Source organism: Sminthopsis crassicaudata, chromosome 2, assembly GCF_048593235.1.
Source record: "Sminthopsis crassicaudata isolate SCR6 chromosome 2, ASM4859323v1, whole genome shotgun sequence".
Taxonomy (NCBI): Eukaryota; Metazoa; Chordata; class Mammalia; order Dasyuromorphia; family Dasyuridae; genus Sminthopsis; species Sminthopsis crassicaudata.
Window position 1 is genome coordinate 231313963 of NC_133618.1, and position 15604 is coordinate 231329566.

Below are 15604 nucleotides of genomic sequence, written 5' to 3' on the forward strand. Positions count from 1 at the left end.
TTAACTTTTATAACATCTCTCACACATGCATTCTTCTTTCCTCTGATACTGTCACCTTGGTACAGGCCTTAATTATCTCATGCCTGGACTATTACAATAAGCTCCTAATTTGTCTCCTGCTTCAAGTCTAGGAGCTGGGGTTTTTCTGCCTTTCTATGTAAAACCAGCACTTGGCACAGTGTCTGACATAATAGGCACTGAATAACTATTTCTTGACTGATTGGTTCCTCACGAGCACTATGGTGAGTTACAGATACACATACCGAAAAGCAAGGCAGTCTGTTTTCACAGTTCACTTTCTAATTAGGAGATAAAACATAAAGAGGTTTTGGCTACAAAGCAGATGAAAAGGCCTGGTGGTGGTTTTCAGGGGTGCAGCAGCAATGCAGATGGTAAGGCCCAGAGGTCAGCTATCTTGTACGAAGGATTGTAGTTGATGATGTTCATCTAAGTAGTTAAAACAGCTATATGCACTATCAGTCACTGTTGGAAGGGAGTACATATACACACACACATACATACATACATATAATTGTTACAAGTCATTGTAACTAATTGTTCCAGTCTTGGCCTTCCCCAGACTTGGAAGGATTCTGTCTCATTAAGATTTCCGTCTGGTAGTTTTCTTCAGCCTTTCTCCAACAACCTACCCCTCAATCTCTTCAGCTAGAGGCCAAGTTCCTCCTCCCTTCTCGATCCCTCCCCGCTTCTTGCTCTGGGAAGAATCTCCCATCCCGGCTGCCTCATGTATTTCACAAGACTCAGCTCCTGACAATCCAGGAAATTCCTGAAATCCTAAGACCCGAGGCTCTCAGAGACTGAACTGAACCAAGCAAAGGGACTCCATAAAGAAGTGGCCTCTGGCCAGGAAGACATGAGTGGGGACAGACAAATGGTGATCAGTCAAGAGGAGATTCAGACATTTCAACCACTATTATCTCACACATAGAAGTTTACTGTCATAAAGAAAGCAGTTTACAGCTATCATCTCAGCCTCACCACAGCCCTGGGGGGGTCCAGAGTACAAACCTTATTACTTGTAATTAAGGATAGAAAGTGATTTGCCAGAGGTCATTCAGTAAGTTAGGGACAGAACTTAACTGATACTGAGGACAGGTGGACATATACCAGTAAATATTTAATAATTGGCACTCTGAATACACACTTTTAAATTTCATCTGCTTTAACATTTTCTCCATCATTTTCTTAAGTCTAGATAATAAACAAAACAACAAATCAAACCCTGACTTGTAGCATTTCCTGATTTCCAACATGTAAATGCTCACATTGACAATTTAGAAATCAGCTTTTTCAATTAGCACTCACTGGCTCTAGCATCCCCTGAGTACAAGGTTCTTTTAATGATAGTGACTTGCATCCCTATAGAGTGAGCAAATGGAATAAGCAAATATTTTATAACACCATAGGATCCTTTAGCTAAGCAATCCAGACAGAAAAAAGGGGGAAGGGGAAAAAACCCCTCCCAAACAATCTTTTCCCTTGACTCTCTAGTCATTGAGCCAAAGTTTAAAGTGATCCATTCCTCATACTGGGCAGTGTGGGATGATAGAGCACCAAGTCCAGCTCTCAACTCTGGCCCTAAATTGGTGGTCACTGCCAAAATATCCTCCCTCTCTGTACCTTAATTTTCTTATCTGTAATAAGAAGCTAATAATATTTTTCTGACATTCCCAAGATTATTGTGAGATAAGATAAAATACTCCATGGGTGTGTATTATTATCATCATTACTTTTTTCTAAGGGAATAGAGTACTGGACTTTCTAGAGCCTGAGTTCAAATATGGCCTCAGAAACTTACCAATTGTGTGATCCTGAGCAAGGAACTACTATCTGCTTCAGTTTCTTCAGCTATAAAATGAGGATTATAATATTATGGAATATTATTGTTCTGTAAGAAATGACCAACAGGATGATTTCAGAAAGGCCTGGAGGGACTTACATGAACTGCTGCTGAGTGAAACGAGCAGGACCAGGAGATCATTACATACTTCAACAACAATATTATATGATGATCAATTCTGATGGACGTGGCCCTCTCCAACAATGAGATGAACCAAATCAATTCCAATAGAGCTGTAATGAACTGAACCAGCTACACCCAGCGAGAGAACTCTGGGAGATGACTATGAATCGCTACATAGAATTCCCAATCCCTCTATTTTTGTCCGCCTGCATTTTGAATTTCCTTCACAGGCTAATTGTACACTTTTTCAAAGTCCGATTATTTTTGTACAGCAAAATAACTGTTTGGACATGTATACATATATTGTATTTAACTTATATTTTAACATATTTAACATGTATTGGTCAACCTACCATCTGGGGGAAAGGGTGGGGAGAAAGAGGGGAAAGTTTAAACAAAAGGTTTTGCAATTGTCAATGATGGAAAATTACCTATGCATAAAATTTTTGTAAAAATTAATTAAATAAATAAAAAATTTAAAAAATAAAATAAAATGAGGATCATAGCCCCTAGCTCACAGGGTTGTTGTAAGGATTCAATGAGATAATATTTGTATATCATTGAGCACAATGTCTGACACAATGTAGTTATTTAATAAATGCTTATTCCTTCCTCCTTTCCCTCTTATCCCCATGGGCAGAAATCCCAAGAGAATAAATAGCCACTAACTATTGTGGTGACATGGCTTTTCCATGAGTTAAAGGTGGCTCAGCTGGCTCTGATTTGGCTATAGATGGAGCTGAAGCCAAGAGCCCTAGGTTTGAATCCTGGCTCACCTATTTACTGCTACATGATTGTGGGTAAGTCATTTGCTTAGCTAAAGGATCCTATGGTGTTATAAAATATTTTCTTATTCCATTTGCTCACTCTATGGGGATGCAAGTCACTATCATTAAAAAAACCTTGTACTCAGGGGATGCTAGAGCCAGTGAGTGCTAGTTGAAAAAGCTGATTTCTAAATTTTTATTGTGAGTATTTACATGTTGGAAATTAGGAAATGCTACAAGTAAGGATTTGACTTATTGTTTTGTTGATTATCTAGACTTAAGAAAGTGGGATTCAGTTTCCTCATCATCAAAATGAGGACCGTTGTACTGATAAGCTTTAAGGTCATTTCCAGTTTTCAATCCTGGAATCTTTCGGGCTTTCAGTGAGAGAGCCAGGTGTCCCTGAGCTATTTAAGGGAGGAAGCTCCGGTTTCAGTAGGGGAAGCTTCTGCCATACCCCTAGATAGATGAATGGTTGGGCAGGGCAAATACCATAGATTGCTCCTGCAATTGGGTTCAGCCAGGCTGCCTGATAAGACAAAAAGAAGCCTGCATTGTTCTAGAATCCCTGAGCTTAAGGACAATAGAGGGAATTTGGGCACCAACTGCAGCAGAAGACCTGGGAGGAGGGGTGCGGCCATCTTCAAGTACAGGAATTAACTCAGATGGGGTAGAGGAGAAAAGCTGAACTAAAATGCCTTTCAGGGTGTTTTGGACCTTGCTGATTCTCTTGATGTGGTCATTCTTCGTCTGTGCACTGGGAAAAAAAGCAATCCTACCTTAAGTATATTCACAGTCTAATGGGCGAAAGGAAATCTCAAACAGGATAGAAACAATGAAAAGAAAGAATGTTAGAAACGGGAAAGATTTTAGAACAGAATATTAGAGCTCTAAAGGATCTGTGAAAAATATCATATTTTATAATTGTTTTTTTAAAAACTCAAAGTAGGATTCTTATTAAAATTCAAATTTTTCTCTAAAATATGGGAAAAAGATCATCAATAGAAGGAATTTCATTTCAACTATTAAGTGAATCTAGTTTCTACTCAAATTTTTCTAAAATCCTAAGGGGAGGCAATGTAATTACCATAATCATCACCATCACTACCTTCATTAGGAACCTATCAAGAATTTAGAATTTAGAAGTCCTTCCTCACTCTCAAAGAAGGCACAAGATTCATATGTAGAAAATAATAGGTTAGGAGTTTTTTGTTTGTTTTAAACTCTCAGTGATGCAGAAATGTCTAAAAATGAGGGGAGAAGAGAAAGATCTCTCTCTAAAACTGAGTGAGGAATCCTATGAAAATTATCCATGCATTCATATGATGTCCCTTGGCTGTGCCATTCTTCAAATATATTCCTAATAAGGGAAGTATCTCTATAATACTTAAAGCCAGAAGAAATCTATCCTGAATCTCTCATCTTACAGATAAAATAATTGAGGCTCCAAGAATTAAATGACTTGCTAAGATGGAGTAGGGACCTCTATTTCTCCCTGAGAAAAGTCCAGAGGACCAAACTACTGCTTTCCTGTCCATAACTGAGCTCTCAGTGAGGTTCATGTGATTTAACAGTTAGGTAAATTATTGGAAAGCAGCTAGCCCAACCCCACTTCAATCTGTTGTGTCATTTTGGGAAATGACATCCTTCTCTGGCCTCAGTTTTACCGTTCTGACAGATGGGGCAACCACTGACACCCATGATAAACATTCATGGCTGGGAAGCCAGAGATGTGCCTAATATAACCTCGGGTCAGAGGGGAAGCTAGGTTAGGCTAGGCTAGGCATCTCAAATGTGTCTCCCTCCCTCAGGGATTTCAGCTACAGAACTGTCTGCTCTCTTTCCCAGAACCACTAGCATTATTTTTAACCCTGCTGACAGGGGGGAGATAATCCTATGTGAAATCAAGAAGAGAGAGCTTCTGCTCCAGTATTAGCCTTTCCTCCAGGAAGAACACCCCCCTCCAAACACAGTAATGCCCACCCCTCTCCTCAGAAGTCCTCTTACTCAGGATTATTCCCCTAATAATGAACCACCTCTGAGAAGCCCCTATCATAGCATTATTTTCCCCTAGATATTTGCAAGCCCCCTTGTAGTACCAGAGCTACTCATGGGAAAACTGTGAATGTGCATTTAGAATAAGGTCCACATAGTTCTAGGGGTAGGAAGTGGGGAGAAGGAATGGTTCAGGAACCCTGGCTCTACTTCTAATTCTTAATCTTTAATGTCCCTGAGCCTCAGTTTCTTCATCTGTAAAATGGGATGGCAATAATTGTAATACCTCTCAATATTATAAGGGGACAAAACCCTCAAGTTTTGAAATCTTTGGTATGCTATAGATATGTGAGTTATTTGGAAGTCATTGTATTAGTCATATTGGGAATGTCATAGCTTGTCAGTCTTTGTATTGCCATTCTATGATTTCTTTTCCTCTTCAAATCTTTATCTTTATCTTTACTAGGAGAGTAATTCTATAGCGTTTTCCCATTTATGAAGTTTTTTTTCACAATTCTTAAATTGTAAGAAATATAAATTTTAACATTCCCATTTATTTGGAGGTAACATGATTTGCCTAAGATCAAATATCTCATAAGCATCAGCAGTGGATTAGAATCTAGCTCTCTTAACTCTGAGAAAAAATCCCTTCCCTCTCCATCAGGCTATGTGTAAATTTGCAGAGTATGTAAAGGCAGCAAGGGGTATTAGTGAGTTAGGCAGCTTAGCAGCAAGTTGTGTCGCTAAGGGGTGGAATCTAGGAGGGAGTGATGGAGAAAGGGTTGGTGAATGATGGGAGAGGGGCTTCCTTGCTCCCTCCCATCCTATCTCCTTTTTTTTTTTTTTTTGTTAAAGCTTTATTTTCAAACATGTACAGGGATAATGTCGATTCAGCATGGATCCTTGTAAAACCTTGTGTTCTAAATTTTTTCCCCTTCCCCCCACCTTCATCCCCTCCCCTCAATGGCAAGTAATCCAATATATGTTAAACATGTGCAATTCTTCTACACATATTTCTACAATTGTCATGCTGCACAAGAAAAATCAGATCAAAAGGAAAAAAAAAGAAAAAAGAAAACAAAATATAAGCAAACAACAACAAAAAGAGTGAAAAATATTATGTAATGATCCACACTCAGTCCCCACTGTTCTCTCTCTGAGTTAGATAGCTCTTCATCACAACATCATTGGAACTGGCCTGAATCATCTCATTGTTGAAAAGAGCCACATCCCTTAGAACAGATCATTGTATAATCTTCTTGTTGCCATATACAACAATCTCCTGGTTCTTTTCATCTCACTCAGCATCAGTTCATGTAAGTCTCTCCAAGCCTCTCTGAAATCCTCCTGCTGGTCGTTTCTTACAGAACAATAATATTCCATATCATTCATCTACCATAACTTATTCAGCCATTCTCCAACTGATGGGCATCCATTCAGTTCCTAGTTCCTTGCCACTATAAAAAGGACTGCCATAAACATTTTTGCACATGTTTTTGCACATCCCTCCTTTAAGATCTCTTTGGGATACAAGGCCAGTAGACACACCGCTGGATCAAAGGGTATGCAAAATTTCATAGCCCTTTGGGCATAGTTCCAAATTGCTTTCTAGAATGATTGAATCAGTTCACAACTCCACCAACAATGTATTAGTGTCCCAGTTTTCCCACATCCCCTCCAACATTCATCATTATCTTTTTCTGTCATCTTAGTCAATTTAAGATGTGTACCTCAGAGTTGTCTTAATTTGCATTTCTCTAATCAGTAGTGATGTAGAGCACCTTTTTATATGACTAGAAATGGTTTCAATTTCTTCATCTGCAAATTGTCTATTCATATCCTTTGACCATTTATTAATTCCATCCTATCTCCTTTATGGAACTACAGCTTGCTTTCTTTGTTCTTCCCTTCTCCTTTTATGGAATGGCTTTTATTTGGGACCCAGCTGTCCAAGTATGGCAAGCAGTGGTTCAGAAATGAGACCAAATTAAAGCTGCCTGTGCTTTATTCCCTTGCAGCTTGATACTCTAGGTGCAGTTGAAACCCAAATCTACATGGCAGGATTGTACAGTCTATGTACTGCTCTCCTATATGTATTGTATTAATAGCTTTGAGCTCCCAGAGTGACTCTTACTGATCAAACCTTTCCTCTCCCTACAGCAAGGATTCTTAACCTCCTTTGTGTCATGGACCCCTTTGGCACTAATCAAAATATAGAATTAAAAATAAGAAGATCATTTTGAGGAAGGACAGAGTGAAAGGAAAGAAAATAAGCATATATAATAATAGAAGATATTTTATTCAAAAAACAAAGAAAAAAGAAAAAAATCAGAGATCCCAGATTAAGAACCCTCACCTAGAGTCAGAATTGCATTCTATCTTATCCTTTCTCCCAGTATAAGTTGCTTTGCATTTCTAGTGGCTAAAAGAGTTTTATAGTAATTAAATGAGACCTAAGTTGAGAGCAACTGATAAAGAAAAGACAAGCTTGACCCCCTGGCTAAGGGGAAATGGGGAAGAAGGCTTCATTAGGAGATCAAACCTTGTTCCAGCTCTTCCTGCTCCAGAACTGGGTATCTCTGGCACTCCTATGTACTTGGGTACAGCATGAGGTCAGTCTAGATCTTCTGATGGGCTCATACACCTTCTCTCTCTCTTTTTTAATTAAAGCTTTTTATTTACAAAACATATACCCTTGCAAAACTTTTGAGTTCCAAATTTTTCCCTCCTTTCCCCCACCCCAGATGGTAGGTAATCCAATATATATTAAATCCAGTATATGTATACATATTTATAAGTTAACTTGCTGCACAAGAAAAATTGGGTCAAGAAGGAAAAAAGTACAAGCAAACAAGAACAGAAAGAGTGAAAATGCTATGTTGTGATCTACACTTAGTTCACACAGGTCTCTCTCTGTAGATGGCTCTCTTCATCACAAAATTATTGGAACTGATCTCAATTATCTCATCGTTGGAAAGATCCATGTCCATCAGAACTGATCATCCTATAGTCTTGTTGTTGCCATCACACATTTTATCTCTTGGCAGTTATTTGCTTCTATGATTTGCTCTTGAAGTTTTTCTTCCTACTGGCCTGGTTCACTGGCATTTTTTATTCATAATTTTTTTCAATGGTGAAGTGGGGGTGGGAGATGGAGATAAATAAGGGTCAAAATTAGCCTTTCTGGAGTTAGTTCCTCCTCCAAGTCTCTACACCAAAGGGGGTTATAAATCCTTGCATTAAATGTATTCCAAAGTGAGCATGTGTGTGCAGATCCATATCTCTGTAAATACTTATGCATGACTATGTGAATACCCATACTATGGAATTACCCTAACTGGACAGGAACCTTACTCCGGGAATCAATAATGTTATTGTGTGAAGGTGAAAATACACTGGAGAGACCTTGAGCTCTTCTGCCTCTTGTTTCCCCAGGACAAGTCATGCCAAGGCCAAGGCGGATGGAGCAGAACAGGCTGCCCAGGCAGCCAACAATGAGTCCAGCATTGCACGGACCTTGGCCAGGGAGCTGTCTCCAGACTTCTATCAGCCAGGTAGGGCACAGCACAGTGAGAATAGAAAGAGGTCTTTGGCTTGGGCTGGCATAGAGAAGGGAGGTAGGGAGAGAGGAAGATTTTAGGACTTTGAAGTCCTTTCTACTGTCTCCTAACCAATCGAGCACCAATTATCATAAGAACAACTCACTTTTCCAGAACACTGGATAGTTTGATGCTTTCATATTCATCATCTCATCTAATCCTCATGACAATCCTGAAAGTATGCTCAGTCCCATGCCAGTAGCAGATAGGACAAAAGGGAAAATGGGCATCTCACACCATTTCCAAATTATTCTGATCTTCTCTGCTAAATCTCTATATTTTACTCCATGTAGGTTATAAATCAATTATTTGGTATGTGGATATTTATTTTTAAAATGTGTCTTAAATTTCTTTGTTCTATCATTCTTCTCATATGATATTCTCAAGTAGAAATGATCTTGGCACAGGTCATTATCCTTTGCTATTGCTAAGTTATTTTTCAGTCCTATTTTCAGACCCGCTGGGGGTTTTTTGGGCAAAGATGAGGAAACTGAGGCAAAAAGGGTGAAAGTGACTTGTCTAGGGTCACATAGTGTCTGAAGCCAGATTTGAACTCTGGAATGTGAGTCTTCCTGACTCTAAGCCCTGTTTTTTATCCACTGCACTAGCTGTCTGGTATACAATTCTAGCAAGCTGCTGGTACATAATTCTGCCATCAAATTAGGTCTTTCTAGGTATTTGGTAGGTGCCAAAATTTTGTAAGCTGCAGTCCCATTTCTACTGGCTTTTTTTCCCCCCCCCATAATTTGCATCAGTCACTAAATCCTAGCCTTTCTCTAATATCTGGTGGCAGTGACTTGGTCCTATATCAGTATCTTCATTTCTGTAGATGAGCTAGAACAACTCAGCCATGTGTTTATTATTATCATGATTATTCTCCCTAGGCCCTGAGTACCAGAAACGCAGGCTGCTCCAGGAGATCATAGAGAATGCTGAAAGTGTTATGGAGAATGAAGGCCGTGGAGAGGTCCCAGGCATCCAGGAGCCCCCTCCAGAGAGCCCGCAGCTGCATGAACGGGAGGCTTCCCTCCAGGGGGGTGGCAGTCCAGCCCGCACCCCATCTCCCAACCTTGTAGGGACACCCCCTGAGGCTAAGCGGCCTAGACCCGGGACACAGAAGGATGGCTTCCTGAGTCCAGGGGAATGGAACGGGGAGCAGAGCCGAGAAGGCAGTCGCCCAGTGACTCCATCTGACGTGGGTGAAAGAAGTAGCAGGAACCCCGCGAGAGCTCCTACCGACCACATGGAGATCCAGCCTCTGCAGCCGCCGCCCCTGCATCCAATTGAGGAGCCAGAAGTAGCGCTCTACCAGGGGTACCACAGCTACGCTGTCCGCACGTCACCCCAAGTCCCGCTGCCTTTTGATGAGGATGAGGCTGATGGCGCTGCCCCCACCACACCTGTGACACCCCCAGACTCCCCAGTGTTCAAGCCTGACTTCCAGCCTGAGGAAGCTGTGGCACCCCCAAAGCCAGAGCTGAAAGCCAGGACCCCCAAAACAGAGGCAAAGCACCCACCTTCTCCCATCAAGTCAGACACTACAATTCACCCAAAGCCCACCAGAAAAACAGAGGCCCGAGGCTCGTCCAAGGCTGGGGCCAAAAAGAAGGGGCGGCGAGAAGTGGCCGCAGCGGCCTTGGAAGCCGAGATGGACTTGGAGGAGGTAATGCTGGCTGGGCTGGGCTGGGCTGGGGCTGGAGCCATCTTCCCTGCATGGCATCCCCAGAATCGTGCAATTTAGAGTCAGGAGGGAGCCTGGAATCCATCCACTCAGCTCCTCAGTTTACAAATAAAGAAACTGAGCTCTAGAGAGGGGAAACTCACTGTCTAAAATCCTTCAGGAAGTGGTAGGCACAAATCCAGAGCACCTGATTCCAACCCAGTTTTCTCGTCACTATACAGTGGGCAGCACAGCAGTGGACAGCCAAAGGGCTGGCAAAGGGGAGGGGAAAGTGTTTCCTGACACACCCTCATGCCTGGAGAAAATGGGCTGGACGTGGTAGCACAGAAGACTGAGCCTCCTTCATGGGCAGAGACACCAGTGTGAAGGGCCCAAGACTTCTGCTCAGTTCACTTCCCTGATGGGGAAGCATCCTCTTTGAGAGAACCTGAGCCATAGGGATGAGTACCTCACCCCTTCAAAGGATGTTGTTACTTGTCCTTGGTTCCCAAAAAGGACCATGTTATAAGGAAGGGACATGACATGCAAGTGAATTGACTTGAAGCCAGGGAGGACTGGGCAAGATCCCTGCTCACTTTCCCTCCAGAACCATCTGGGTCCAGTTGCCAGATAGAGATCAGGAGGACTGGAGAGGCCCTGGAGGCAGTGGGAGACATTGGTTTCAATAGGTCTCAGTTTGACTGAGGCTGCACCCATTAGTGAGTAAGGCTAGGGAAGAAATGAGAATGTCCTCTTTTGCCTAATCAAAAAAAAAAAATCAGTCTGGGAGGGAAGACTTTGGCCTAAAGAGAAACAATTGCTATTTACATGTACTCTGAGCCAATCTGAGCCCAATGATCAAGTAGGGCTTGGCCCGGGATACACTGTTGGCCAATAAATGAAAGCCAGAGTGATTTGGATGAAAAGAAATATAGTCTGTAAACCCCAAGATACCTTGCAAAGTTTCAGTGACCAATTTATATTTCTTTGGATAGTAAAAGGTATGATACCCTATGTGGACGAGAGAGATGAGGAGAAGGAGGGAGAGAAGAAGGGAGAGAGGAAGGAAGAAAAAAGAGAAAAAGAGAGAGAGAGAAAGACAGAGACAGACAGACAGACAGAGACAGAGAGACAGAGAAAGGGAGGAAAGAACTTGCCAATTGGATCCCCAGGGGGACCGTTACTACTACTCACAGGTTGTTGTTTGTCCTCTTTCTGAAAGAGGGCCAAGATATAGTTCGGGACAACTAGAGATGGCTTTGGATACTTGGGCTTTTTGAGCTAGGTGGTGCAGTGGATAGAGCACCACACCCTGGTCTCTAGACCTCTCTCTTGCTCTTTTTCCCTATAGGCTCCCAACACTGTCCTTATCTGCATGGTGATTCTGCTGAACATCGGCTTGGCCATCCTCTTTGTGCATTTTCTGACCTGACGTGACCTTGGCTCAGGTGAGGCTAGGTGGGGAAGATGCTGGGTCAGCTTCCTCCTACCAGGGTGGGAGAGGATGAAGGTAAGGAGTCAAAGGCAAGGTCAGAGGAGTGAGCATACTGCCCAAATTACACATCCACCTTCTGTTGCTTTCCTGTGGAAAGCCTCTTCCCCTCTGCTTCCCAAGTCACTCTACCGGTGAGATGCTTAGAAACAAGCAGAAGGTAGGAGAGCTTTAACAAGAGACTTTGCTAGAATGGGCTGATCTTTATCCCTGTAGCCAGGGCTTCAATTGCAGGACAAATGCTCTCATCGGACCTTCTTTCCTGAGTTGAGGAGTCTAACTTGCATGCAAGAATATTGGGGAGTCTCCCAATATTCTGCCTTTACAACCTCTCCCTGAATACTCTCCCCTGTTGAAGCTCTGGGGCCCCAGATATTCTCTTTGGATATTCTGCCCTCTGGTCTAAGCCTTTAAAACACTGCTCCCTGGGTCAAGCCACCCAAAACATGTCCTTGTGGCCTGTTCCCTCAAACACTTTTTGAATAGACACTACCCTCTGACCTAAGCCCTCAGATTTCCTTAAAGTTTAATAGTTAAGTCAATGGTTTAATTTCTCAGACACAGATACTAAACTATATCCTAAGCCATCTAGAAATTGCTCTGGGGCCTTATTCTCCAGACACCCTCCCTATGAACAAAATTCTCTAGTTACTATCCATAGCCTTCTCTTTGACATTCTTCCCCAGTACTGCCTCATAACCTGGTATCCAGCCACTCCCAAGATCCTTCTCCGTGGTCTGGCCTCTTAGGGAGAGGTGTCCCTTCTTACTCTGTAGTGGTCACTCAGCTTGTTCCTCTGTGATGACTCTTGCTAATTGTTTTTTTTTCCCCTCCCTGGCCCAGGAGTTCCCATCCATGCAAAATTTTGATCTCTTTGCAATGACTGGATGCATCTGCAGCTGTGGAGAGATGCCGAGGGCAAGATACTGGACCCAGGAACTGATTACAGGCTTTCCAGCTGTGGCAGCCCCAGCCCTGAAAGAAAATTGCCCTGTGTTCTATTTAGCTTCCCTGATCGCAGTTCGGCTTGGTCCCTCCCAATCTGGGATGAGGAGGGACCTTCCCTCTCTAAGCATTCTATGACCTGAGGATGGCATCACCTACATGAGTGTTTGTGGCTGCACCTGCATGTGTACCCAGAGAAGGGGACCAGCAACCCCCCCACTCTTCTCACTTGTCTGGCTGTTGGCTGAGGTGTCTCAGGGAACACCTCCGGTACAATGGAATTATTCTGCCCAACCCTCACCCAAGCCTTACTTTTCCAAAGCAGTGATTTTGTTCCACTCTCCCAGGCTGCTGAGATTAACCTGCCCAAGCTCTCTTGGAGGATCCCTCTAGAAATTCAACGAGCTGGTTAAGGGGCGCTCGGACTCACATGGCCAGAAGCAGCCAGGAAGGAGGTGGTTTGAAGTGAATAGAAGCATGGGAGGGGCCCTCGCTCTCCTTTGTGGCAGGTGGATATCTAGGGCAGGGAGGGGGAAAGCTGCCCTGGCTCAGGCTTGCCTCTCCCCCCTTTCTGCCTCTGAGTTAACACTACAAAGAAAGATGATGGCAGCTTAAACCCAGCCTCACTACACTCTCCCCCCCAAAAAGGAACAGGAATAAAACCATCCAGTGCAGCTGCCTGAGACCCAAGGTCATGGGGAACACCACTTTGAGTGGATGAGCCTTTCCTGACCCCGATGGTACAAAGGGGCTCCTGCTGCGGCAAAGACAGGCCAGGCATCCCATGGAGTTTTGTTGGGATGGGAGGCTGGGGGCTTGGAGATCACTGTTTATGCTTGAAGATGACTTTTGGCTTGGCTGGTAGAGGATGGCACTTGCATGCGCCTACATTGAAGGCATTTTTGTCAGTGATGGGTCTTCCAGGATGTGCCCCTCTATTGTGGAGAGGGGTGGATAAGAAAGCCCCAAAGGTGAGCTAGAAGGCAGGGAAACCTAAAGGGAAGGAGTTCAGATCTGTGCCTGTCCCTGGTGCCCTGGCCTAAGATAAAGCAGATAAAGATAAAAGATAAGAGCAGACAAGAAATGGGGCTAGGAGGAAATGGGCAGGTTATAGGAGCCCATGTTAAGGCAGTGACACAACTGGCTTCTTTCTTGGATTGTTTTCTTTCTTTGGTCCCTGATTTTTTTAAATTTTCTAAGCTCCCCAGTTGGTCCTGTGTGAGGAAGACTGTCTCCCAGGGCCCAACATAAAGAGGGACTACAGAGAAGGTTTTGGGTGAAAAATACTCCTCCTCTCCTTTTCTTTCTTCCCACACCCCACCCCACCTTCATCCTGTGCTTGCCCAAAGCCTCTGAAATTGGGATGGAGATGGGCATAGAGGTGGAGGTGGGGGTGAGGAACACTGTGCTTTCTCTATAAACTCTTTTCTCTAATACTCCTGAGCCTTGTTCCTGGACCTTGGGATCTTGAGAACGATTGTCCACTTTGCCAAGGTCCAGATCCCAGCTGCCCTTTATTTTGGTCTAAATCTCAGCTCTGATTTCTACGCAGGGAGGAGAGAGGCACCCACCCTTTTGCTACAGGCTGCAATGGAGTGCCCAGTCTGGTTTCTGTGTGATGACCTTTCAGAGGAGGTACCTAAAATACCTGCTACCTCAGCCCAGAGGACCTCAATCACCAGGACTGGCCATGAGCTTTTTAGGCCTCCTCTGGTCCTGTCTGGGGCCAGAGGATGAGGGCAGGGAGGTACTTATATGCTATGTCTGGCCTATCTATCTTTCTGCTATACTCTGTGCGATAATAAAGTTACCTGCTCACTGTCCTGAGCTGAAGCCTATGTTCTGGTTTTATATTTGAGCCAAATTTTTCTCTCAGCTAAGGGGGATGGAGGGGAGGGAAGAGAAGTGTGGAATATTCAGGAATGTAAGTGAGATTTGGTGAGGGAGGAACTTGAAGGCAGGGGGTTGGACTAGATGACCCTGGACTTAACTCTACATCCCTTTAGAGAATTTGTGAGCCAGGGAAAAATGCTTATGTTTTGGGGTCCATCTCTTTCTCCTCATTATTGTTTCCCTTACTTTCCCTCTAAGAGATGAGGTGGTGAATGGATCAAGTTTCTCCCCTTCCCAAATGATTTTTATTTTCATAGTGCATATGTGAGAGAAGGGATTGAGGGTAAGTGAAAAGTGGCAACATGAGAGCATAGTTTTTAGAGATAAAAGGGGTTTTGCAATCCCCTCGTTTTTAAGTAGGAAGAAGCTAAGAGTTTGAAAGGGGAAAAATGACACCCAAACTCATTTATTAAGTAATAGAGCTGGGATTTGAACGTGGGTCTCCTAATTTCAAATCCACTGTTTATAGAATCTCAAAAGAAAAGAAAAATTTAGACATGTTAGAAGCACCCAGAGAAGTGTTTCAGGGAGGTGCAAATGCTCATAGTGAAAATTTAACAATAGGATTAACAAATAGGATTTGTAAGAACAAATCCCTACACACCCACTGGGTGAGGAGAAAGTTATTAGAAATAGGAGTTTCTTTAGTCAGGTAGGCCAAGGCTTGACCATCAATCGGTCACAAGGTGTCATTATGGCTAAGTCCTTTAGGGGTAGCTAAGTGGCACAGTGGATAGACAGCTGGGCCTGAAGTCAGGAAGACCTGAGTTCAAATTTAGATTCAGACACTAGCTGTGAGTCACTTAACTCCAATTGCCTTGCCAAAAATAAATAAGGAAATAGATAAATAAATAAATAAATAAAATGCTAACATTTTTCAATTAAGTTAAATTTTTAAAATTAAATTAAATTGGGGCAGCTAGGTAGCGCAGTGGATAGAGCATCAGCTCTGAAGTCAGGAGGACCTGAGTTTAAATCTGACCTCAAGACACTTAACACTTCCTAGCTGTGTGATCCTGGGCAAGTCACTTAACCCTAATTGCCTCAGCCAAAGAAAAAAATTTAATTAAATTAAGATGCTAGCATAGGATGTAGAAGGTGGATAAGAAGAGGAAGAGAAAAGGGGTCAAGGATTTCAACCTCAATCTTCTCTGGCAGCTTTTAGCTCTGTGCAGCCAGGAGACTTTATGCTTAATTCCTTGTGAGGCTTGGGAAAGTGTCAGATCCTCCTTTTCCTCTTCTCTGAAATAAAGAGGCTGGACAGAAGGC

At 43.1% G+C, this 15604-nt stretch overlaps 1 protein-coding gene across 1 annotated transcript in view; it reads left to right on the plus strand.

The window, feature by feature from the left end:
• JPH2 (junctophilin 2) overlaps nt 1–14275 on the plus strand; it is a 51677-nt gene extending 37402 nt beyond the window's left edge. Inside the window, exons 3-6 of the mRNA XM_074288536.1 lie at nt 8182–8300; nt 9230–10008; nt 11357–11453; nt 12341–14275. Coding sequence (XP_074144637.1) covers nt 8182–8300; nt 9230–10008; nt 11357–11437 — 979 coding nt within the window. The 3' untranslated portion in view covers nt 11438–11453; nt 12341–14275. The remainder of the gene's footprint in view (nt 1–8181; nt 8301–9229; nt 10009–11356; nt 11454–12340) is intronic.
• The last annotated feature ends 1329 nt before the right edge of the window (nt 14276–15604 follow it).